This window comes from Dasypus novemcinctus, chromosome 1 (genome assembly GCF_030445035.2).
Source record: "Dasypus novemcinctus isolate mDasNov1 chromosome 1, mDasNov1.1.hap2, whole genome shotgun sequence".
NCBI lineage: Eukaryota > Metazoa > Chordata > Mammalia > Cingulata > Dasypodidae > Dasypus > Dasypus novemcinctus.
The window spans coordinates 132850928-132874568 of record NC_080673.1 but is presented as its reverse complement, the minus strand read 5'-3'; the positions used below and the strand labels follow the sequence as shown (position 1 = coordinate 132874568).

Sequence of the window (23641 nt, the reverse complement as noted above, 5' to 3'; positions counted from 1 at the left end):
TGCATCTGGTTGTTCATTTTGCTTGGAAGAAGAAATGGCCAGAAGTGCATTCGTATACTGATTCAAGGGCTATTGCCAATGGTTTGACGGGATGGTCAGGGACTTGGAAAGAACATAATTGTGAAATTGATGACAAAGAAGTCTGGGGAAGAGGCATGTGAATTGACCTCTCTGAGTGGGCAAAAAACATGAAAATTTGTGTGTCCCACATGAATGCTCACTAGAGGGTAACTTCAGCAGAGGAAAATTTTAATAATCAAGTGGATAAGATGACCCACTCTGTGGCTAATGCTCAGCCTCTTTCCCCAGCCACTCCTGTCATTGCCCAGTGGGCTAATGAACAAAGTGGCCATGGAGGTAGGGATGGAGGTTATGCATGAGCTCAGCAACACAGATGTCCCCTTACCAAGGTTGACTTGGCTACAGCCACTGCTGAGTGCCCAATCTGCCAACAGCAGAGACCCACACTCAGCCCCTGATAGGGCACCATTCCTCAAGGTGACCAGCCTGCTACCTGGCCACAGGCTGACTACATTGGACCACTTTCACCATGGAAGGGGCAGCGATTTATTTTAACTGGAATAGACACATACTCTGCATATGGGTTTGCATTTCCTACACACAATGCTTCTTCCAAAACTACCATTTGTGGACTTACCGATGTGTTATCTACCACCATGGCATCCCACACAGCACTGCTTCCAATCATGGAACGCATTTCGCAGCAAATGATGTGCGGGAATGGGCACATGCCCATGGAATTCACTGGTCTTACCATGTCCCCTATCATCCTGAAGCGGATGGATTGACAGAATGGTGGAATGGCCTTCTGAAGACTCAATTACAGTGCCAACTAGGTGACAATACCTTGCAGGGCTGGGGCAATGTTTTCCAGGATGCCGTGTATGCTTTAAATCAGCATCTACTTTATGGTGCTGTTTCTCCATGGGTCCAGGAATCAAGGGGCAGAAACGGGAGTCACACCACTCACTATTACCCCTACTGACCCACCAGGAAAATTTCTGCTTTGTGTCCCTGAGACAAGAAACTCTGCTGGCCTACAGGTTTTAGTCCCAAAAGGAGGAGTGCTGTCACCAGGGAACACAACAATGAGTCCCCTCAACTGGAAGTTAAAACTGCCACCTGGCCACTTTGGGTTTCTCTGCTCTGAATCAACAGTCAAAGAAGGGAATTACTGTACAGGGAAAAACAGGTGCAAAAGGGAGGCATTTTTGGGATTTGGAATCATCCTGAGTGACATTATGATGACAGATACAGGCCATTACATATCTAGCCATAACCTACAGAGTTGAATGGGGCAGAATTGTAAAGTACAATGTAAACTATAACCCATGCTTAGTGGCAATGCTCCAAAACGTGTTTATCAATTGCAGTCAATGTATCACACTGATGAAAGATTTTGCTAATCTGGGAATATGTGGGCAGTGTGGGGAACGGGGCATATGGGAACCCCCTATATATTCCTGTAACATTTATGTAATTGTAGTATCTTTTAAAAAATAAAGTGAAGAAAAAAAATCTTAAAAAAAAAGAGAGGGTATTATGAGAAACAGTATGCAACAAACAAGAAAACCTAGATGAAATGGGCAAATTCCTAGAAATACACAAACAATCCACACTGACAGTACAAGAAATACAAGAACTTAACAAACCAATTTTATTTAAAGAGATTGAATCTGTCATCAGGTATCTTCCAACATAGCAAAGTCCAGGACCATATATGTCTTCACAGGTGAATTCTACCAGCATTTTGAAAAGAATTAACACCAATTCTGTTTAAACTCTTCCAAAAACTTGAAGAGGAGGGAAAATTACCCAAAACATTTTATGAAGCCAACATCACCCTAATACCAAAGCCAGAGAAAGATACTACAAAAAAAGAAAATTAAAGACCAATCTCTCTAATGAACATAGGTGAAAAATCTCAACAAAATACTTGCAGATAGAACCGAACAGCATATCAAAAGTATTATATGTCATGACCAAGTGGGATTTATTGCTGGTATACAAGGTTGACTCAACACAAGAAAATCAATTCATGTAATATACCACATTAAAGAACTGAAGGAAAAAACTCACATGATTATCTGCAGAAAAGGCATTCACCAAAATCAAGCATCCTTTTTTGATAAAATACACATACCCGAGCACACACGCTTAGGAGGAAAGGAATAGAGGGGAAATTCCTCAGTATGATAAAGGGCATATATGAAAAACCCACAGCCAACATCATACTTAGAGGGAACTTAACCTTTAAGATTGGGAACAAGACAAGAATGCTTTCTGTCACCATTGCTCTTCAATATTATGCTAGAAGTCCTAGCTAGAGCAATTAGACATAATAAAAGGCATCCAAACATAAAAAGAGGAAGTAAAACTATTCACAGATGACATGATCCAATATTCATAAAATTTTAAAATGTCTATGACAAAGCTATTTAAGCTTTTAAACAAGTTAAGCAAAGTGGCAGGATACAAGATCAATATGCAAAAATCAGTAACACTGGTGCAGATGTGTCTCAAGCAGTTGAGTTCCCACCCCACATGGGAGGTCCTAGGTTCAGTTCCTGGTGCTTCCTAAAGAAAACAAACAAACAATCGTAAACAATGAGGAGACAATGAGCAAAAAAATGAGTGGACTGAGCAAAAATAGTGAGAAAAAAACCAAGCAGACAACCTGCAAAAACAACTAAAGACAAAGAGCAAAAACAATGAGCAGACAATGAGAAAAAAAACACAACAAAAACAAAAAGAAGAATTAGCAAATAGACGAGGGAGCCATCATGGGGGAGAGGATGTCAGTAATGTTTCTGTCCATTAGGTATTGGACAATCTGAGGAGGAAATTAGGGGGAAAAATTCCATTTACAATAACAACAAAAAGACTCAAAACATAGTAATCAATTTAACGAAAGATATGTAGGACTTATATTCAGAAAATTAGAAAACAATGCTATGAAAAATCAAAGAAGACTTAAACAAATGGAAAGGCATTGGACGTTCATGGATTGGAAGACTGAAGATGTTACTCATACCCAAAATGTAAGGAAACATCTTCAAGATCTTGTGGTAGATGGTGGTTTCTCGGATCTTACATCCAAAGCACAAGCATCAAAAGAAAAAGTAGATAAATGGGGCCTCCTCAAAATTAAACACTTTAATACCTCAAAGGACATTGTCAAAGGGATGAAAAGAACACTGAGTTAATGGGAGAAAATATTTGTAAGTCACATATCTGATAAGCCTCAATATCCATGACATATAAAGAGATACCATAAGTGAACAATAAAAAGACAAACCCAGTTAAAAAAGTCTTGAATGGACATTTGTCCAAAGAATACAAATGGCAAAAAAACCCCACAAAAAACAATGTTCAATATCAGTAGTGATTAGGAAAATAAAAATCAAAGCTACAATGAGGTATCATTTCACTCCTATTAGAATGGCCACTATTAAAAAAGACAGAACTACAAGTGATGGAGAGGATGTGGAAACACAGGAATACTTATTCACTGTTGGTGGGATGTAGAATGGTACAGACACTGTACAGAACTGTTTGGCAGTTCCCGAAGAAGCTGAATATAAATTTTCCATGTGACCCTGCAATACCACTACTGGGTTTACACCAAGAACTGTGAGCAGTGACACGAATAGACATCTGCTTACCGATTTCCATGGCAGCATTATTTACAATTACCAAAAGATGGAAACAACCCAGGTGTCCATTAACCAAGAATGGATAAACAAATTGTATATATACACAATAGACTATTATGCAGCTTTAAGAAGAAATGAAGTCATGAAGCATATGATAACATGGATGAAGATAGAGGACGTTGTGTGAAGCAAGCCAGATATGAAAGGACAAATACTGTATGACTGTACTATCATGAACTAAATATACTGTGTAAATTCATGGATTTAATAATTAGAATACAGATCACCAGAAAATAGAATGAGGGTAGAGAATGGAAAGGTTTAATCTGTGCAGAATTAGTAATAAGGTTGTTTATAAATCTTTGTAAATGAACAGAAATGGTGAAACCACATCATAGTGTTTGTGACTAGCAAAGCTATTATATGGATATGACAGTGGTTGAAAGGGAAAATCTAAGGACATGTATGTTACTAGAAGGAAAGCTAAAAAATGTAACATGAGACTATATAACATAATGAAACCTCATGTGAAATATGAATATGGGTAATATTTCATATAAAAAACTGTTTTTATAAAATATAAGTACAAATAACTAGAGAGACGGAAACAGAATAGCAGCTAGGTACAGCACGGAAAGCATAGAGAGATTGAGAGGTGATGAAGTTTTTGTCTGTTTTATGTTTATTATTGGAATAATGAAAATGCTCTAATAATGATGGACAGGATAAATGTACAACTATGTGATTATACCAAATCCTATTATTTGTACACTTTGGATGGAGTATGATTAATATATATCAATAAAACTGATTAAAAAAATGAAGCAACAAAATTAAAAACAAAAAAGATAAACAGAAAATGTCAGTTATTACAGCTTTAGCCTATACCTAGAAGATTCAAATGTAAATTTTCCAGTTTCCTATAATTTCCAGATTATCAGGGTCCTTCTAGACCTAGCTCATAAGATTCAAGTGTTAATGATAATCCATCATTAACTGCAACCCCATGTTTTACATCACAGTAACATCGTCCCAAATATTTAATAAAGAAATGCAAATTCTTCCTATTTTCAAGTATGTCATGCCGGAAACTTTGAATATTTTTGTAGTAGCTACTTATCAACCCAGAGGAAAAAATTAACTATACTCTTTACATTTTTCTAGTGTTTGCATTCCTAAAGGTTCAGAGGTTAGTGATGATGATTCCTGGGCTTATCTGATATTGAGGTACTCCAAGGGACTTTAGGGAAATGCAGAGACATAATGGTGATTTAAGTACATGTACAAAACACCCAGGTTGCTGAGGCTTATAATGACACTAATTTTTTCACTTTCCACAGAAACAACAATTTCCCCAAAGTGGTACAGAAGAGATCAGCCTGTATCTTCTCTAAGGTATGAGGGTATAGTCTTTAGTTCTTGAGGAATTCTTAATGTCCCTGAAAAGATTTCTTCCCCAATTTTGTTCTCAAGGTCCTTACTGTGGCTTTGCAATTTCTCCTAGATTATCTGTGAGTGAGGCAGTTAAGGAGTTTGAGTTTCCTTTCTAAGCTTATCTTCATACCTATTATCACTGGCCCAGTACAGGATTTTGTCTAGGAAAATTTTCTATCATGAAGGTCCCAGAGAAAACTAATTGGGGGTCTACTGCTGGTTTGCTAGTTCCATCTCCTAATATGCTTTAAGCTTTGGTTTTCATAATGGTATAAAATAAAGTGCTTTGATGAGTCTCACTCTCTGGCCCTAAAATAACCTATAAAAATTCAATCTAGGAGTGGGTATAGCTCAGTGGTTAAGCAAGTGTTTCACATGTTCAAGGTCCTGGGTTCAATCTCCGTTGCCTCCTAAAAAACAAAAAAGAAACCAAAAACAAAACAGAAAAATAAAAAACCTAGAGACCAAAATAAGGCATATAGGAAAAGAAGTGTTCCTTTTAAGGGATGGGGAAGGGTAACAAAACTGATAGGTGTAGACTATGGTCCCCAACTAAAAAGATTAAAAAAACTCTGCAGGGCCCAAGACAGTCCCACAGCAGCTGAGGGAGACAGGAGGAGCAAGATACTAAAATGTCAAAGGGTTTTAGCATGTGTGCCCTGGGTCCTTACCTGACCTTAGGTTCTTGAACTGTTCCAGACTGAAATAAACGGTTGGGGAAATAAGACCAAAGACCACAGACTTGGAATTTTCTGAAATAAGACACTGTTTACTAAAAAAACCTGCATAGAGAAAGATACGAGGGGAGTGTTTACCAGCCTAAAGCCAGATGACTATTGCACCTCAGTTCATAAAGTTCAGTTTTCTTCCTTCATGGATATATACCAAGATCCCAGCCACTAAGACCCCTTACCCAACCAGAAATTACTTTGGGATCTGTGAAGGAGGGTCTTGTATTCTCAAATATACTTAAGCCATTCATTTGAAGAGCAATTCAGTAATTCTGAAAATAGGAGAGCAATAGTAAACTAGGTAAAATATACATTTGAAAAGAGATCCAAATAGACTTTTTGAAAGCAAGAGAAATCACAATACACGGGTAAAGCATGCACATGAACAGAGATACAGCTTTTTGAAAATGGTGTCTCAGCACTCCACTATTTCCTTTTACCTATCAGAAAGTGACAAACTCTTGATTAGAGCTGATTTCTTTTTTTCAAAGATTTATTTCTCTCCCCCCACCCCCACCGTTGTCTGCTCTGTGTCCATTCGCTGTGGATTCTTCTGTGTCTGCTTGTATTATCCAGCAGCACTGGGAAACCACATTTCTTTTTTGTTGCGTCATCTTGCCGTGTTATTTCTCCGTGTGTGCAGTGCCACTCCTGGGCAGGCTGCGCTTTTTCGCATAGGGTGGCTCTCCTTATGGGGTGCATTCCTTGAGCGTGGGGCTCCCCTACGCAGGGGACACCCCTGCATGGCACGGCACTCCTTGAGCGCTTCACCACTGTGCATGGGCCAGCTCACCACACACGGGCCAGGAGGCCGTGGGTTTGAACCCTGGACCTCCTATGTGGTAGGCAGACACTCTATCAGGTGAGCCAAGTGTGCTTCCCTAGAGCTGATTTCCCTCATCACATCATGAGAAGAATTAATAGGTACATGGCTAAAAACATTTCATGGGCCATGTTATTGCACAGATAGTGGAATACCTGCTAAAAATATTCTCAATTTCCCTTTCTCCTTTTTGCTGTAATATAACCAGCACATATTTGTCTTTGCTCCCTTGACTGTACACATGGTGCAAACACATTTAATTCCTTAACTGTGATTACAGAACAGTTGCCTAAATATGGCATAAACCAAAACTGGGAAGTCATGAAAAGAGAACCTAGTCTTAACTGCCACATCCTACCTCTAAATTCTCAGTAAACCACAGTAACACAACCACCAAAATTACTTCTAATTATTACAAATTTTTAAAATTAAAAATCTCCGTAACTTTAAATAGACATCATCCAAAGAAAAAGCTAATACATTTGACTTTAGCTTTTACTTTATTGTAAAACATGAGATGGGATGATAAGGGGGATCAAAGAATGGGGACCACATTCTAACTCAATGAAAATTTATAATCTTCTCAAATGTCTGCCAAATTTATTCCTAAATATCTCAACCAGAAAAAATTTTATCTTTCCAAATTCAAAAAGAAACAACTGGTTCCACAATTTATATCACTTGTTAACTTTTACTATATTAAACGTGTATCATAGTTTGAGCTCTTAATCCTTCCAAATGAACTGAAAGTTTAAAATCACCTCTATAAAAAGGCAGCTGCTTTTCTGTTTACTTTCTTTGACTAAACAAGCCTATTGCTTCAGATTTTCCACTTTGGGCTCCAGCAGTACTTCGAGGTATCCTCTGAATTCCAGGCATTTTAAATTATAGAAAAAGAAATATACACTTTGTGTTCTTTCAGAGAAGAGTTGGAAAGCAAAATTTCCCACCATATTAGGTATTTTCTTACATGCACAGACTACTCTCTTACATGTATTTCAAGTGCATTTTTAAAAAGAAATCACACAATAACTCATTATCAATATATGATCAATTAGAATAAAATTTCTTAACCAGGAGTTCCCAGAGTTCCTTTGGGGGTGGGTGGGACGGGTGGGGAGGTAGAAGGGTAAGGAGTAAGGGGGTAGGGATCAACAAAAGCCTCTGAATTTTGAGTCCAAGGATTTTTCTGAAGAGAAAATCAAAGCCTCCTAATTGTTAAGAATCATCTTCTTGGATCACCTTAAATTTAAAAAAAAAAAACTTTAATGTGTGGGACAATTTAGTATAATTTGACATTATTCAGTATCTTAATCCTGTTTTCTAAAGTTCTAACACCCCCAATATGATGTCACTTGTACACAGGGTTAGAACCTGTGGTGTCAATTTTATAATCTCAGTAAACAATTAAACATAATACATTTCTAGTGCTTACAATTATTTTAATTGTCAAAAAATATATGTATGACATCTTAACCTACAGTACTTCAGAGTTCATGATTTTAAATAAAGACAAATTAAATAATATCTGAATTTCTAAACTTTCCAAATACATTAAAGTGATAATGATACTTACAACTGTTTCAAAAGTATTTAAAAGTAGGTTATTTTCTTGAAATGAACTTGGCACAAAAGGCAGCAAAAACATCTTTATAAGGAGTGTCTGAATCTGACTTGGTCAATGGTATTCGGCAAAACCGACGAAATCCAGGAGAACGCAGTAGCAAGTTCTGTGAGAGACCCATGAAGCTAGAGCACAACCAGTAGAGAACAACTGACTATAAAGAAAAGAAAGGATATAAATGTTAGCATCTATTAATTCTCCAAGGTCACCCAGGTCCACAGATACAGGCAAGCAATAATAAAGAAAATGACAATTCATTTCTCTAAATATAAATATTCTAGGATAGATAAAGACATGAAACAGCTATTAGATATCTGTAACAGATTCCATAGGTAGGTACAGAAAGAGATTGAAAAGACCAAAACACAAAAAGAAAGCAAAAGGAGAGGTATTCATGGTAGAAAGCAGATGACAGGGAATAGCTTCCAGGAAGAGGCACAGGAGAGATCTCACCTCTTTCCTTTGGCAGTTAAACATACTTTCCCCCCACCAAAAGTCCTTTTACTGAAGGTGGAATACCAGTGGTACGGCCATTTATGATGGCAGCTTAGCCTCTCTAGATTTTCCCCCATATAATCATCTATCTTCCAAACTTTCCCTGGTACTCAGTTTCTCAGTACAATCAGAAATGCACTATCTTTGCTCTTTCGGGACAAATAGTTTCAGCATTACTTTCAACTTTCTTTTGTGTTACCATCCAGATTTATTTATTTAGGTCAATAACTAAGTTGAGCAGCCTCTGAAGCACTACCATACATACATTTGTTCCAAATTCATCTTTGGCATCAGAAATACAAACATATTTCTTCAGATTCCGTAAACAAGTACTGTGAAATACTTTTACATATACCAACATAACCCTACCCATGAGCAACAACTGAGTTCTACTCTGGGGTCTATGGAGATATACTGGATATGGTTTTGGTTTTTTGGCAGCTTCTAAACTATCTGGGGGGAAAAGCAAAAGACTGAAAGTATAAAGGAACTAGAAAAATAACATACGAACCCATATGGGACTAGCAAAAAGTTTTGTTTCTTTTTAAGTGCTATTCCTTGGCCAAGTCCATGTAGACAGAAAAAATTCAATGTATCAACTAACTAGGCAGAGCAAATATGTTCATACTACTGTACAAAGCACTTCGCAAAATTGAAAAAAGGAAAAGAAAAAGGAACTTGATTTAGTAGGATTTAGGACACATTCTCATAAAAGATTAACCAATTCTAAGAAATATTCAACTGGTACTTGGCGATACAGTAGATATATTAGTTACCATAGAAACCTCCAAATCAGGAAGGATACACAGTCAGAGGAAGCTCAATTCAAGCCGCAGGACCCCAGCCAGCCTAAGCTAAGGACAGATAGGATTTAGCACATGCTACACACACCACTAGTGCTTACTCACCAAAGGTACCGTTGCAGCAATTGGAATCATCAATACTGACAATGCACGGACGAAATAAGTAACATACTTCTGAAAACGAGACATTCCAAGCTTCTGTAGAGCAAAAATCTAAAGGGACAGAATATATACATACATAATGGTCATTAAAATGCATATTAAATCAGACAGCCTTTAAAATATGCACACTGATTTTTGATTGGCCTTAACTTATACTTCATTAAAAGCCAAAAAAGAAAACTAACATTCAAACTCATTTTTATGACTGATTAGCCTTTTAAAAACGCATTATGCAAAATTCTTAAATGGAGCCGTAATCAATAGCAATAAAGTAGAGATTTAGCCATATAAAACAGAATCAAAGAATAACTTCTCACCACAGATGCAAAAAGAAAGATCCTTAGGTTTTCTGTCTGTCTGATTGGGGAAGCTAAGATAGAATGGGGAAATTCAGGGAGTTCTAAAAATATGGAGGGGGGGATAATTTTTGCAGCTCAGAAATAACTTTGTAAACACCAAATGGCCTTTTAACTCCACAAAGGATCTTTCTGAAGTCTGAATAATTGAATAAAAAATAATACTTTTTAGTAGCTACTGTTTTTAAAAGATTGTCCATAAAAAAAGTCCCTTCAAGATAGGTACCATATATGACTCATTACCCTTACTTTCTGGTACCTAAATGCCTGGCATAAAGAAACTATCAACAGATATCTCAAAAGTTTGTGATCTGGCTACACAGAATTACAGAAGAGCCAAATCTAGGAAAAGCAGTTATGACTTACAAACTGAGCTGACTCCAGAGCCAACCCTCCTAGGTTTACATAATAACTCTGTGTTAAGTGGCTATGTGACTTTGGGAAAGTTACTTAACCTTTTTGTACCTTACTTTCTCTACCTTAAAATGGTGAGAATAGCACCTCCACCTCAAAGGGCTATATTAATAATTACATGAGTTAATTCATATAAATTGCTTACAATAGTGCCTGGTACATAGTAAGTTTTTATTTTAATTATGTATGCTGGGTCACTGAAGGGTAGAATAATGTAGAGGATGTCCTACCTCTACCACTTATTGATTGTGACTTTGTGTATTAGACAGGGTTCTCCAGACAGATAGAACCCAGAGAAGATATACATGGCTGAAATCATGAGTTCTCCCTTTAAAACATTCAACTGATTGGATGAGACTTCTCTTATTGCTGAAGGAAATACTTGCTGACTGTAGCTTTAATCAGCCATATATGCAATCGAGAAATGATTATATGGCTGTATATATACATATACATATATATATGAGATATATCCATGAAATATTCTCACAGTAATATCAGGCCAGTGCTTGCTTGACCAGAAAACTGAACACCATAAGACGGCCACGACGACACATGAACTTAACCATCACACCCTGTGTCTGTCCCTTCCTTCCAACAAATATGTACTGAGTACCAACTATCGTCACAGGACTCTACTTGGTACCCTTAGGGAAACATATTTAGACTACACATGAAGTCGTCCTCAAGAAACTTATACCCAAGACCTTCTATTCTATCATTTTTCATTTTCCTCATCTAAAAAAGTAAAGGGTTGTGTTCAAAGAGTCTATGTTCAACCCAGAGTCTGAGAACACCTCTTTACAAATATACGTATGATTCTCTCAAACTGTTTTGCATGAAGCAGCTGAGGAGTCATATTTTATTGGTATACATTTTTTCCCCATGGATCTTACAGAGATTTTCAATGACTTTTCCAAAAAACAGTAGTCAGGTACTAACTGTATTCCCAATCCACAATACACCACTCTATTGTGTGAATAAAATCAGACTGATTGGGTATCTCAATTACTGCCTTTACCATAAACAAATCACAAAACTCTTATGTATTAGAATCATGTAATTTTAAGGCTGAAAGAGACCTTGGAAGTGTTATAATTCAATTTTATTATTTTAATTATGGAAATTGTCAGGTCCAAAGAGGTTAAAGGAACTGGCATAAGACAGAAAACCTGTTAAGTGGATGATCCAGGATAGATACCAAGGAGTTTGAATTTCAGTTCAGCGCTATCTTTATCAACTTAAACACATTTATATTTGATGTCTGAACAACAAAAACCATTATTGTAAATGGCAAACAAATCTCATTTAAAACCACTGACCTCCACTATTAATAAATTGATGACACCAATGGAGACAGGCAGAATCCAAGTGGAATCCAGGGCAGTGAGGTCAGGAAACCACAGAACCCCACCAGTAGCTAACTGTTCCTGAACAGAAAAACCTGCTGAAAGTTTTATCAAGAAAGAAAAAAAAAATTCTTAAAGACAAAGGAAAATATAGAAGGCATAAAGAGTCTGATAATTCCAATAAGGTTCTTTTATTCAGATTATTGTCATTCTACAACATAAATAGTCCTTCAGAGAAAGAGGCATGCAATGATCTGCAGCAATGGGACATAGACAACATACAGGCAGCACTAATTGTTTCAGGTATAAGCTTAAATAATTATTTGACTATAGGTATACTTTCTTCAAGAAAATTCTGATTACATTTTGGGTAGAAGTGCCTTTAAATATAAATCAAAACCAAATACTTTATTGTATATTATTTCTTGATTAATGTCTATATTTATATCCTTGGAACTTTTCCTGGTCTCTTTTTTAAATGGAAAAACCAAATTATGGAATTATATCACTAATTTTATTACGGCCCCCAGGTAACTGAGGTCTTCCCTAGGTTTATCTGCTTTCCTCAACGTAACCAGTGTGTTTACACTTAAGATTTTAAATCCTATAGCCACATAAGGAAGATGGTAAAAGTAATCATTATGGAAAGTATGACCCCCTCCTCCCCCAAAAGCAATGTTAGAGAGTTTATTTGGGGAAAGCAGACTTCTATAATTACCTTCTGAATGTGCTGCCCCCATACTAAAATTCCGAAGGGCAACAGACATGAAGATCCACATTGGAAGCTGAATCCAGACCAATAAAGTGGCTTTGAAAGGGTGGCAGTTATCCCGAACATACAGCTCTGAAACAAGCCTTTGCATATTTTTAAAATAAGTCAGCCTAGATTGACAGAAGAGGGAAAAAGGAAAGGAGGAAAACATCATTTGATTACTAACGGTACTTCATTACCATAGCATGAAAATGGCCATGCTGTGGTTCCTGGCTAAAGGATTTGTGCCTGGTTTCCAAGCTGTATTAAGGGGCTGCCTGAACAAAAAGGAGAACAAGCTAAAACCTGCAGCAACATATATAAATTACCTAACAATCCAACACATTTAGCATTGTCAGACTACAGATTTGTCTCCAGTGATCTCGGGCTGGACAGGCTTTAAAGGGACATTTCACTATTGACATGTGTATTAGTCAGCCAAAGGGGTGATGATGCAAAATACCAGAAACTGGTTGGTTTTATAGGAGGTATTTATTTAGGGTAGGAGCTTACAGATATCAGGCCATAGAGGATAAGTCACTTCCCTCACCAAAGTCTATTTGGAGCAAGATGGCTAACGATGTCTGCGAAGGTTCAGGCTTCCTGGGTTCCTATGTTCCTGGGGCTTGCTTTTCTCTGGGTTCACGGTTCCTTCTTTCCTGGTGCTGGCTTCTCTTTCCTCTGAGTGCTGACTTCCCACATCTTCAGTACCAAACTCTAACATCAGAAATCTCCAACTCTGTTCTTCACCATGCCTTTTATCTGTAAGTACCCACCTGCCAAGGGGTGGGGATTCAACGCCCTAATCATAACTCAATTATCCCCAGGGACAGATCAGATTACAAGCATAACCCAATATTTCTTTTTGGAATTCATCAACTATATCAAACTGCTACACTCCACCCTCTGAATTCCAAAAAGTCATCACAATATTCAAAAAAGCCTTAAATCAGTTACAATGCAAGTATTAAATCATATCATAATCAATTTAAAGATACACAGTTTGTCTTGGGGCAAAGTCTCATCTGCTACAGACCTCTGAAACTTACAAAACCATTTATCTGTTTTCAATGCACAAATGGACAGATATAGGATAAGCATTTTCATTACAATAAGGAGAAATTGAGAGGGAAACATGAGGCATAGGTCCTCTACAGTTCAGTAAACCTGCACGACATTCTCCATTCGATTTCAAAGTCTGAGGGTCATTCATAAGAAGATGGTTTCTTCTCCTTGGGGCCATATGGGGACCCACCCTTTCCACAGGCTTGCCCAAAGCCCATTTTCTTAGTCCCACCCTCATCAAGCATCTGGGTGTCAACCAAGCTCCAGACATCTCCCTCCAAGAGTGCTGGGTGATTGCCACACCTTACCCAATCTTTGGGTTAGTCTTAACCCCACTGGTACAGAGATATGAAGACAAAATTTCCCCTAACCTTTGGCATACAGGCTCAACCCTCTCAGAGCGAAGAGTTGACCACCTGGCCTTCCCTAACCTTTGGGGGACAGGTCCACCCCTCTCAGACCAGTGGGTGCTGACCTTAACCACCCTAATCCTTGGGGAATGTGCTCCACCTTCCCTGTACCCTGGCACAGCAAAACTGTCCCAGAACATAGGACAAGAACATCCACCCTCTTCAACTGCTGGGGCAAACTCACCCTCTCTGTACCTATGGGTGGGGTTCCTCTCTTGGTCCAAGGTGATGTTCTAATTCCAGATCTCAGCTTCCATGGTTTTCCTCTTAAAGCTGTTTCTCCTTCAATCTCTCCTTTCCATGTCCTTTTTATTCCAGGCTGACAGTGGTTTTCTTTATACAGCTCTCTCAAAAAGTCTGTTCATTTAGCCTGCAGGAAACAGGGGTCCCAGCCATCAGACTTCCAGAAGTCTTTCCTAGATAACTGCATCTTCAATTTTGATTTACTACTTCCAAGTTTAGTTAAGTCCTCCAATGGGTCACTTTCATCTGGGAGCCTGATTTCCAAAGGCTTGGAATTTTCAGTATCAGTTTCTGTTTTCTTTGTGCCCAAAAATTCAGTGCTCAGCTTATCCTGCTCATCTAGCATTTTGCTATAAGCTGCAAAGAGAAGCCAAGCTGCATTCTCCAAGTTTACTTTGGAAAGTTCTTCAGCTAAATGCCAAGGCTCGCCATTTTCAAATTCTGCCTTCCATAAGACACCAGGAGTTAATCTTGCTAAGTTCTCTGCAACTTTAAAGCATATACCCCCAGCAGCACGGACAGCCGTCCCAAGAGTGATTTCAGAAAATAAAAAGGACCCCAGGGGTAGCCGGTGGTGTCCCCCCCAAGACACATCAAATTTCAAGACTTTATATATATATATCTCTGTGCCCCAGAGGGAAGAGAAGGCACCTGGCAGCATCCTGGAAGGGGGCCCCAGGCAGCCCCAAGCCATCCTGCCTCTTCAGCCACTTGATTAGCTCAGACACACCGCACTACAGGCTCCCACTGCCGCCGACCCCCTGCAGTCTGGGCAGCCGGCTGGGCCATCCTCATGTCCACGGGGCTCCAAGTCCCCGGCTCCACCCGCCCTCAGCTGTGGTCAGATTCCTCCTCCTCAGCCTCAGGAAGCCACTTGAAGAAGGCTGTGCCAGATTTAAGGGTCATACCCTTGGCTAAAACACAATCACCTTTCCTCCAGTTTCCAATAATAGTTTCCTCATTTACTTCTAAGGCATCATAAAAAGTCTCTTTAGCATCCATATCACTATCAATAGTCTCTTTGAAGCACTGTAGGCCTTTTCTTCCAAGCATCTCACAATTCCTCCAAAAAATACCCATTACCCATTTATAAAACCATTCCAGCCTTTTGGCAATTGCAAAAGCACTTCCCCATTCCTCAGTACCAAATTCTGTATTATTCAGCCAAAGGGGTGCTGATGCAAAATACCAGAAATTGGTTGGTTTTATAAAGCGTATTTATTTGGGGTAGGAGCTTACAGATACCAGGTCACAGAGCATAAGTTACTTCCCTCACCAAAGTCTATTTGGAGCAAAATAGCTAACGACATCTGCGAGGGTTCAGGCTTCCTGGGTTCCTACGTTCCTGGGGCTTGCTTTACTCTGGCTTAAAGGTTCCTTCTCTCCTGGTGCTAGCTTCTCTTTCCTCCTTGTGCTGACTTCCCAGAGTTGCAGCTTAAGTCTTCAGCATCAAACTCCAATATCAAAACTTCAACATCAAAAACCCCCTCAACTCTGTTCTTCGCCATGCCTTTTATCTGTGAGTCCACACCCACCAAGGGGAGGGGGGAACGACTCAACGCCCCAATCATATTTCTTTTTCATCAATTATATCAAACTGCTACAACATGGTAAAACCACAAATTACATGAGAAATTATAAAGGTTTTAAGCATATTTTACTCAAATCCCTCTATTCCAGTCAAACTCAACTACTTGTGCCTTGGGCATACATTTTCCAGCTATGTATTTTGTAGCATGTATGTTTTTGTTAATTGAATTGTCTCCATTCAATTAACTCTCAGGAAGATTTTCTTAATCTGTTTTTGTTAACCATATTAGTTATTCCTGTTCTTAAGTCCTGCTTTCTAAACTAGGGTCTCTTTGGGTCTTAGTCACCTTTAAACATCCTATATCATATACATTTTTTACATGGCAGGCACTCAACAGGTTTATTAAAGCTACAATTTATTCAATACAGTAATGGCATTTGGTATAATCACATAGTTATGCATTCATCACTTCAATCATTAGAGCATTCTCATTATTTCAATAATAATAACAAACAAAAAACAGATGAACAAGTAAACAAGATAATTCTTTCTTTTTCGATATCTTTATGTTTCCCATACTGTACACAGCTGCTATTTCTGGCTCTTCTTGCAGTTATTTATTTAGCAAGTTTATCGTGATACATTCACATTCCATATGATCTATCCAAAGTATATAATCAATGGGTTTAAGTATAATTACAATGTTGTGCATTCACCACAAAAAATTTTAGAACCATTTCATTACTCCAAAAAGAAAAATTCCACACCACTTAGCATGTCTTCCCCAGCCTTACACAACCACTAATCTAATTTCATTTTTATAAATTATTTTTACATTTTATATAAAAAGAATCATACAATGTGTTGCACAATTTATTTAATTCATTGTAATACAACCATACAGTATTTGTCCTCTTGTGTCTGGCTTGCTTCACTCAACATAATGTCCCCCAGGTTCATCTACATTGTCATATGGTTTACAAACTCATTTCTTTTTACAGTCCATTGTGCGAATACACCACAGTTCATTTATCCATTCATCAGTTGATGGATACCTGGGTTGTTTTCAAATTTTGACAAATGTGAATAATGCCACTATGAATATTGGTGTGCAGATGTCTGTTTGTGCCCCTACTCTCAGTTCTTCTGGGTATAAATTTAGTAGGGGCACATGCCAAATTTATACTCAATTCTTTAGGAACTGTCAAACAGTCCTCCACAGTGGTTGTACCATTCTACATTTCCCCCAACAGTGAAGAAGTGTTCTGATCTCTCCTCATCCTCTCCAACACTTGTACTTCTCTTTAATGGTGGCCATTTTGATTTGTATTTCCCTAATCATTAGTGATGTTCAACATTTTTTCATGTGTTTTTCTGCCATTTGTATTTCTTCTTCAGACAAATCTCTATTCAAGACTTTTGCCCATTTTTTTAATCAGGTCGTTTGACTTTTTATTTTTATTTTTGTTGAAGAGATCATTTTGTTCCATTAACATGGACTTGGTAGGTTTGTTAAAATCCAGCTGGCTGTAGAGGTGAGGGTTTATTTCTGGATTCTATGCTATGCTACACTATTATATTCCACTGATTGATCTATCTACCTTTTTATCAGTACCATGCTGTCTTGACTACAGTAGCTTTGCAATGTTTCAAGATCAGGCACTGAAATTCCTTCCATGTTAGTTCTTTTTAAAAATATTTTTTGTTATACAGGTGCACTTTCCCTTCCAAAGGAATGTGGAATTGCCTTTTCTATTTCTGTAAAATAGGTTCCTAGAATTTTTATTGGTATTGCATTGAACCTGTAAATCAGTTTGGGCAGGACTGATATCTTCACGATAGTGCACATATATTTATGACTGTAAATTGTCCCTTTTATTAATATATAATGGCCTTCTGTATCTTTTATAATATTTTTGCATTTAAAGTCTGTTTTGTCCCATATAAGTATAGCTGCCCCTGCTCTTTCTTGTTACCATTTGCATGGAATATCTTTTTCCAACCTTTCACCTTCAGCTTGTTTGTATCCGTAGGTCTAAAGTGAGTTTCTTGTAAGCAGCGTATGGATGGCTCATGTTTTTTTTCCATTCTGTCAGCCTGTATCTTTTGATTGGGGAGTTTAATCCAGTCACATTCAATATTACTTTTAATGCATTATTTACTTCCCCCATTTTATTCTTTGGCTTTCATATCATGTCTTCTTTTTGTTTTTCTTTTCACTCTTTTGGTTATCCTTTCTGCTATTCTTTCTTTTATACTCTCCTCCAAACCTCTCTCCTCTTTTTCTTTCAGGCGCTAAGGCTTCTTTTACTATTTTCTGCAAAGGTGGATTCTTTTTTCACAAACTTGTATTAGTTGGTTTGTGAATATTTTATACTCACTTTCATATTTGAAGGACAATTTTGCTGGATAAAGAATTCTTGGCTGGCAGTTTTTCTCTTTCACTATCCTAATTGTATCATACCACCGTCTTCTTGTCTCCATGGATTCTGATGAGAAATCTGCACTAAGTCTTATTGGGCATCCCATGTCCATTATTGTTTCTTTCTCCCTTACTGCTTCAGAACTTTTTCTCTTTCATATTTGACATTCTGAGTAGAATGTGTTTTGGATTAGGTCTATTCAGATTTATTCTGATGTATTAGTCAAGGTTCTCTAGGGAAACAGAACCAACAGGAGGTATTTGTAAATAGTACGAGATTTTATAAAATTCTTTCATATGACTGTGGGGATGCAAAAGTCCAGAATCCGTAAGCAGGCTGCAAACCAGGGGCTCCAATGAAGGTCCTTGATGAGCTCCCAGGAAACGATGGCTGTCCAAAAGCGAGCTGGGAAATTCCCTCTGAATACTGAAATCATTTCCCTTTTAAGGCATTTAATTGATTTGATAAAACTTCACTCACTGCTAATGGCAATCTCCCTGGTTGACTGTAGATGTAAAAAGTATTCTATGCAATAAACTCACAAATGACTAAAATTCATAAATAAATATGCTTGTATTACAATTAGCCCAGTGCTTGCTTAACCATACAAACTGGGCACAATTACCTGGCTGAGTTGACACAATGGGCTAACTATCACAGGGTACAATGCATTTCTTGGACATGTAAGTTCATTTCATTAGTGAGAGATGGGAAATTTTGAACTATTATTTCCTCAAATACTCTTTCTGCCCCTTTTCTCTTCTCTCTCCTTCTGGAACTCCTATGACATGTATATTGTTGCATTTGGTGTTGCCATTCACTGAGCACCTGCTCCATTTTTTCCATTCTTTTCTCTCTTCAATTTCAGCTATTCTGTCTTCTGTATCACTTCTTTCTTCTGTCACTTTGAGTCTGCTGTTATATGCCTCCAATGTGTTTCTGATTTCACCTACTGTGTCTTTCATTCCCATGAACTGTTACTTTTCTATTCAGATTTTCAAATTCTTCTTTGTGCTCACTCAATGTCTTCTTGATGTTGTTTATCTCTTTAGTCCTATTATCTTTCAACTCATTAATTGATTTTGGAAATTTGTGTACATCTTGTTAATTATTTGTCTCAAACCTTCTATCTCTACTGGGCCTTTGATATATTCCTTGTCTTGGGCCATGTCTTCCATTTTCTTAGTATGGTTTCTAACTTTTTGCTGATGTCTAGGCATCTGAATAAGATGGTGAGTTTACTCAGAGGCTCAAATTTTCTCTTTTGCAGGGATTTAGTGGCAGGAGGCTATGTGTTACTACTGTTCTCTGATTCCTGTTTCAACCTCGGTCTTTAGGATTATCCCTGTAAGCTGCATAAAACTGGGCTCTGGACCCAGTGATGGGTTAAAGATACATTTCCTAGGGCCTTGAGTAGGGAGGCTACAAAGGGTGGAAAAAAACCTGTTATTTACTTTTAATTTCCTCATATGTACTTCCTTAGTCTGCCAGCAGATGGTATGCTTTGGAAGCCCTCTCAGTTCAATGCCTGGTCGGAGTGTGTTTGCTGCAACACAGACTGGATCAAAGTATTATAGGTTCCTGCTTGGAGGCTAAGAGCCTTGTCATTCAAACTTTCTCAGAGATAGTTCTGTAACCTTCACTGGCAGTCTCTTCCATTTCCACAGGAGGAAATAATTCTACTCCTCTCTGCATTCTCCACAATCAGTCCAGGTTAGCAGAGAGGGAAAATGAGCGGCTTGGATCTCTTTAGGTCCCTTGCTGGCACCCAAAGAAAACAATGGTGCAGCCCCACCCAGCCTGGAAGGGCTTGTGGGACATAGCAGATCAAATCTGTGGGTCAAAAGCTGAGTCAGCCCCATGTTGTATCCCTCTCTCCCTTGTCCTGGGTAGGTGTGTCGTCAACAATCAGTCTTGGGAAGTAGAGAGGGAAACTGAAAGGGCTGGATCTCTTTAGTCCCATGCTGTGCCAGCTCACAAGGCAAATAATTCAACAATCCCACCTGGCCTGGAAGGGCTTCTGGGACACAGCAGATCAAATCTGTGGGTCAAAAGCTGAGTCAGCCCTTAGGCTGTGTCTTTCTCTCTCCCCTTTCCTGGGGAGGTGGGTCCCTGAGGCTCCCTCTATCTGTAGCTAGTGGCCCAGAGGCCTGAGTATTCAAAAGTGTCTTTAGTGTGGAGAAGGGTGCCAGCAGTAGGAGCCAAGGCTTTTAACTCTCAATTTTGCCATCGTGATTCTTTTCCTTTGTCCCTTTCTTCTGAGCAATGTTCCTCCCCTAGGAGATTTTTCCAAGCTGTTTCTGCTTATCCTTTAGCTATTTTTCTGGGAGAGAAGAGAGTCCTGTTTCTTTCTAGACTGCCATCTTCCTGGATGCTGAAACAAACTCTATCTTCTGGTCCCTGCATTCTCTAACAATTCAGACTTCCACTTTGACATGCCTTTGGTATTGTAACATCTGTGCAGAAAGCCTACTTTTGTACATGTCCACAATGCAAACTCCCTTTCATCTTTGAAGACTCAGTTCTAGGAGAGCAGGTGTAGCTCACTGGTTGAACACCTGTTTCCCATGTACGAGGTCTCAGGTTCAATTCTGGCACCTCCTTAAAAAAAAAAAAACCAAAACTTGGTTCTATTGAAAATGCAGGAAGCCCTCAGATGTGCCTTCCTAAAATGCCACAACTCTTCCCCAGGCTGAATTGAGAGTTCAAGTAATCTGTTCTTCTGGTCTAGGGCTGTAGTTCTCAGGTTTCTTTGATCAGTAAAATTTCAAAACTACAGATTTGTCATTTTTTTATTCTATCAAGGAAAGACATTAAACTACAATGATTTAAATGTCAATCTTCTAAAAAATGTCACATCTTTTTAACACTAAATGGAGGAGGACATGATTTCATATGAAAGATATTTAGCAAATTTATATCCATTTAAAGAATAATACTATATCACATAGTCAAACTACAAACGGCCCATTTTTCTCATTGCTGTGTACTGGTGAATAGTATGTCAGTCTGTTAAGGATCAAAATTTGGAAAACTGAGTAAGTGGTAGCTTAGGTTGACTGAAGTTCCCAGTGGATGATAGCAGGTATAGAATTGCAGAATGGCCAAGTACCCTTGGACAGGGCTTTCCAAAGCCCAAGAGAACAAATGCATAGGGGAACCAGTGGATGGACAGCACCTTGGCTGTCCAAGTGCTTCTACCATTGCACTCTTATTTTCTACCTCCTCCTCATCTGCTATATCTTTTCAACAGAGGTCAAGTTTGTAAATAACCTGAGTCATTTGTTGACCAATATCTGAATAATATGCCACAGAATCTTCATCCAATAAAGTCTTCCCTGACTTTCCTTTATGACCAAACTCCTTGTAAGTGTGTTAGTCAGCCAAAGGGGTGCTGACGCAAAATACCAGATGTTGGTTGATTTTTATAAAGGATATTTGGGTTAGTAGCTTACAGATACCAAGCCATAAAGTGTAAGTTACTTCCCTCACCAAAGTCTATTTTCACGTGTCAGAGCAAGATGGCTGCCAACATCTGTGAGGGTTCAGGCTTCCTGGTTTCCACTCTTCTCGGGGCTCCAGTTAAAAGGTTTCAGCATCAAACTCCAACATCAAAAAAGCTTAACTCTGTTCTTTTTTATGACTTTTATCTGCCCTTTGGTGGGTGGCGACTCAACACCCTAATGGCCCAATAGGTTTACATAATTACTTAATCAAGTAAACCAATGAATCCAATATAATCTAACATGCCCAGAGTAAAAGATCAGTTTATAAACATAATTCAATATTTCTTTTTGGCATTCATCAATAATCTCAAACTGCTACAGTAAGTAATCCATATACAGGACTTAATTCACTGCCATCATTACTTGATTAGTTTTCCAGTGGGTTGGAGTCCCTCTTTGACAAGAAATGGCTCTTATCTTTGTTTCTCCATTTCTTTGCCTGGATCCATATATAAAACTATCATGCTACCTCAAACCTACAAAATGTCCAAACCTATAATGAATATCACGTAAAAATTATATGTATATTCATGATTTTATATACATAATAATAGCTTACCTGGCAACTTTTTTGGACCACCCCAACTGATTTGCACGAATTGCAACTTCTTGATTAAGATGCTTGGCAATGCTTTTTATTTCTGGCTGCAAATTTTCCACCTAGCTAAGGAAAAAGCAGAATTTGTTATGAGTACATAAAAGATCCTTATTCATTACCACTCATAGTTTCTATTAGACTCTGTTCCCTGGAGTCATTTAAAAATGTGATTTATGGATCTTGTTAGTAAACCTTAAGTTAATTTACTTAAGATGCCCTCAGTCACAAATTCAAATTCCAGCTTGAAACAAAGTAGTGTGACCTGAGTAAGTTACTTAACCTATGAAATCACATCTTCTCACATATAAAATGTGTAACAGAATCTACTTCATAGGGTTTTTAAAGCCTTAAAGGGGAATTGTACTTTAGGCATTACTGTTTCATGTCGAGATTTCCTATTAATGTAAACTGAGAAAATAGTAATCAATTAAGAGTCTCTGATCTAATTTTGCTTTCTGTGTATGGTGCTGCTGATTCTGTTTCCATTCTTCCCCCAGTGATAGTAATCTGAAACCAAGAAAGTCATGATATTTCAAGTTTCACATGTGAATAACACTGTTTTCAAAGCACTTTAACCCAGAGTATTGAATTTGATCTCATAACATTGTAGAATGGGCAAGGAAATTATTACTATCTTGATTCTACAGAAAAGATAACATTAAAAGGTCAACTGACTGAACCTAACCAGACACAGGCTTCTAGATCCTTGATAAGGAGCAAAGTTTGCAGACTGCTAGCTCAGTAGATTTTTTTCTAGTAAGATTACTTGGAATAGGAATTAAAGACGCTACATACAGGCTGTTATCATTTTTAATTGGGTATTTTTGAAAGTTTTGCCATACAATTTCTTCAGCTATTGATTCCTTTATTTTTTTTTATCCTCTAAGGCCCTTAACCTTTTTTGTTTCATAGACCCCTTTACCAGCCAGATGAAAACGAAGGATCCCTTCTCAGAGTGTAGCACTGAGTTTTATGACACTCAACATCAGCATGTCTTTAAATTACATTTTAGGATTATTCAAAATAATGTTTTACAACTTTCCCATAATTTCAGTACCTGATCATCTAACATGGTTCAAAATCTGTTCGAACATTTTTGGCAAACATTAGATCTGAGTTTTCCCATGGCTTCATAAAAACCATCTCCGCCATCCTTACCAACCTTTTTGCATGCAGTTATTCACTGCACTCACACATGCTACATCAAAATAAAAATTCTAAGTGCACACTATAGTGTATTATTTAA

General features: G+C 38.1%; 1 protein-coding gene across 4 annotated transcripts in view; it reads right to left on the bottom strand.

The window, feature by feature from the left end:
• Positions 1-23641, bottom strand: part of COX18 (cytochrome c oxidase assembly factor COX18) — a 41178-nt gene that overhangs the window by 16710 nt on the left and 827 nt on the right. Inside the window, exons 2-7 of one of the 4 annotated variants that reach the window (XM_004479683.5) lie at positions 22357-22457; positions 12587-12750; positions 11842-11966; positions 9693-9800; positions 8242-8443; positions 1656-7907 (exon numbers count right to left, since the gene is read on the bottom strand). In XM_004479683.5, the coding sequence (XP_004479740.1) occupies positions 8270-8443; positions 9693-9800; positions 11842-11966; positions 12587-12750; positions 22357-22457 (672 nt within the window). In that variant the 3' untranslated portion in view covers positions 1656-7907; positions 8242-8269. Of the gene's footprint in view, positions 1-1655; positions 7908-8241; positions 8444-9692; positions 9801-11841; positions 11967-12586; positions 12751-22356; positions 22458-23641 lie in introns of those variants that run through there. The other 3 variants (XM_004479684.5, XM_004479685.5, XM_058297209.2) reach the window with 3 other exon arrangements.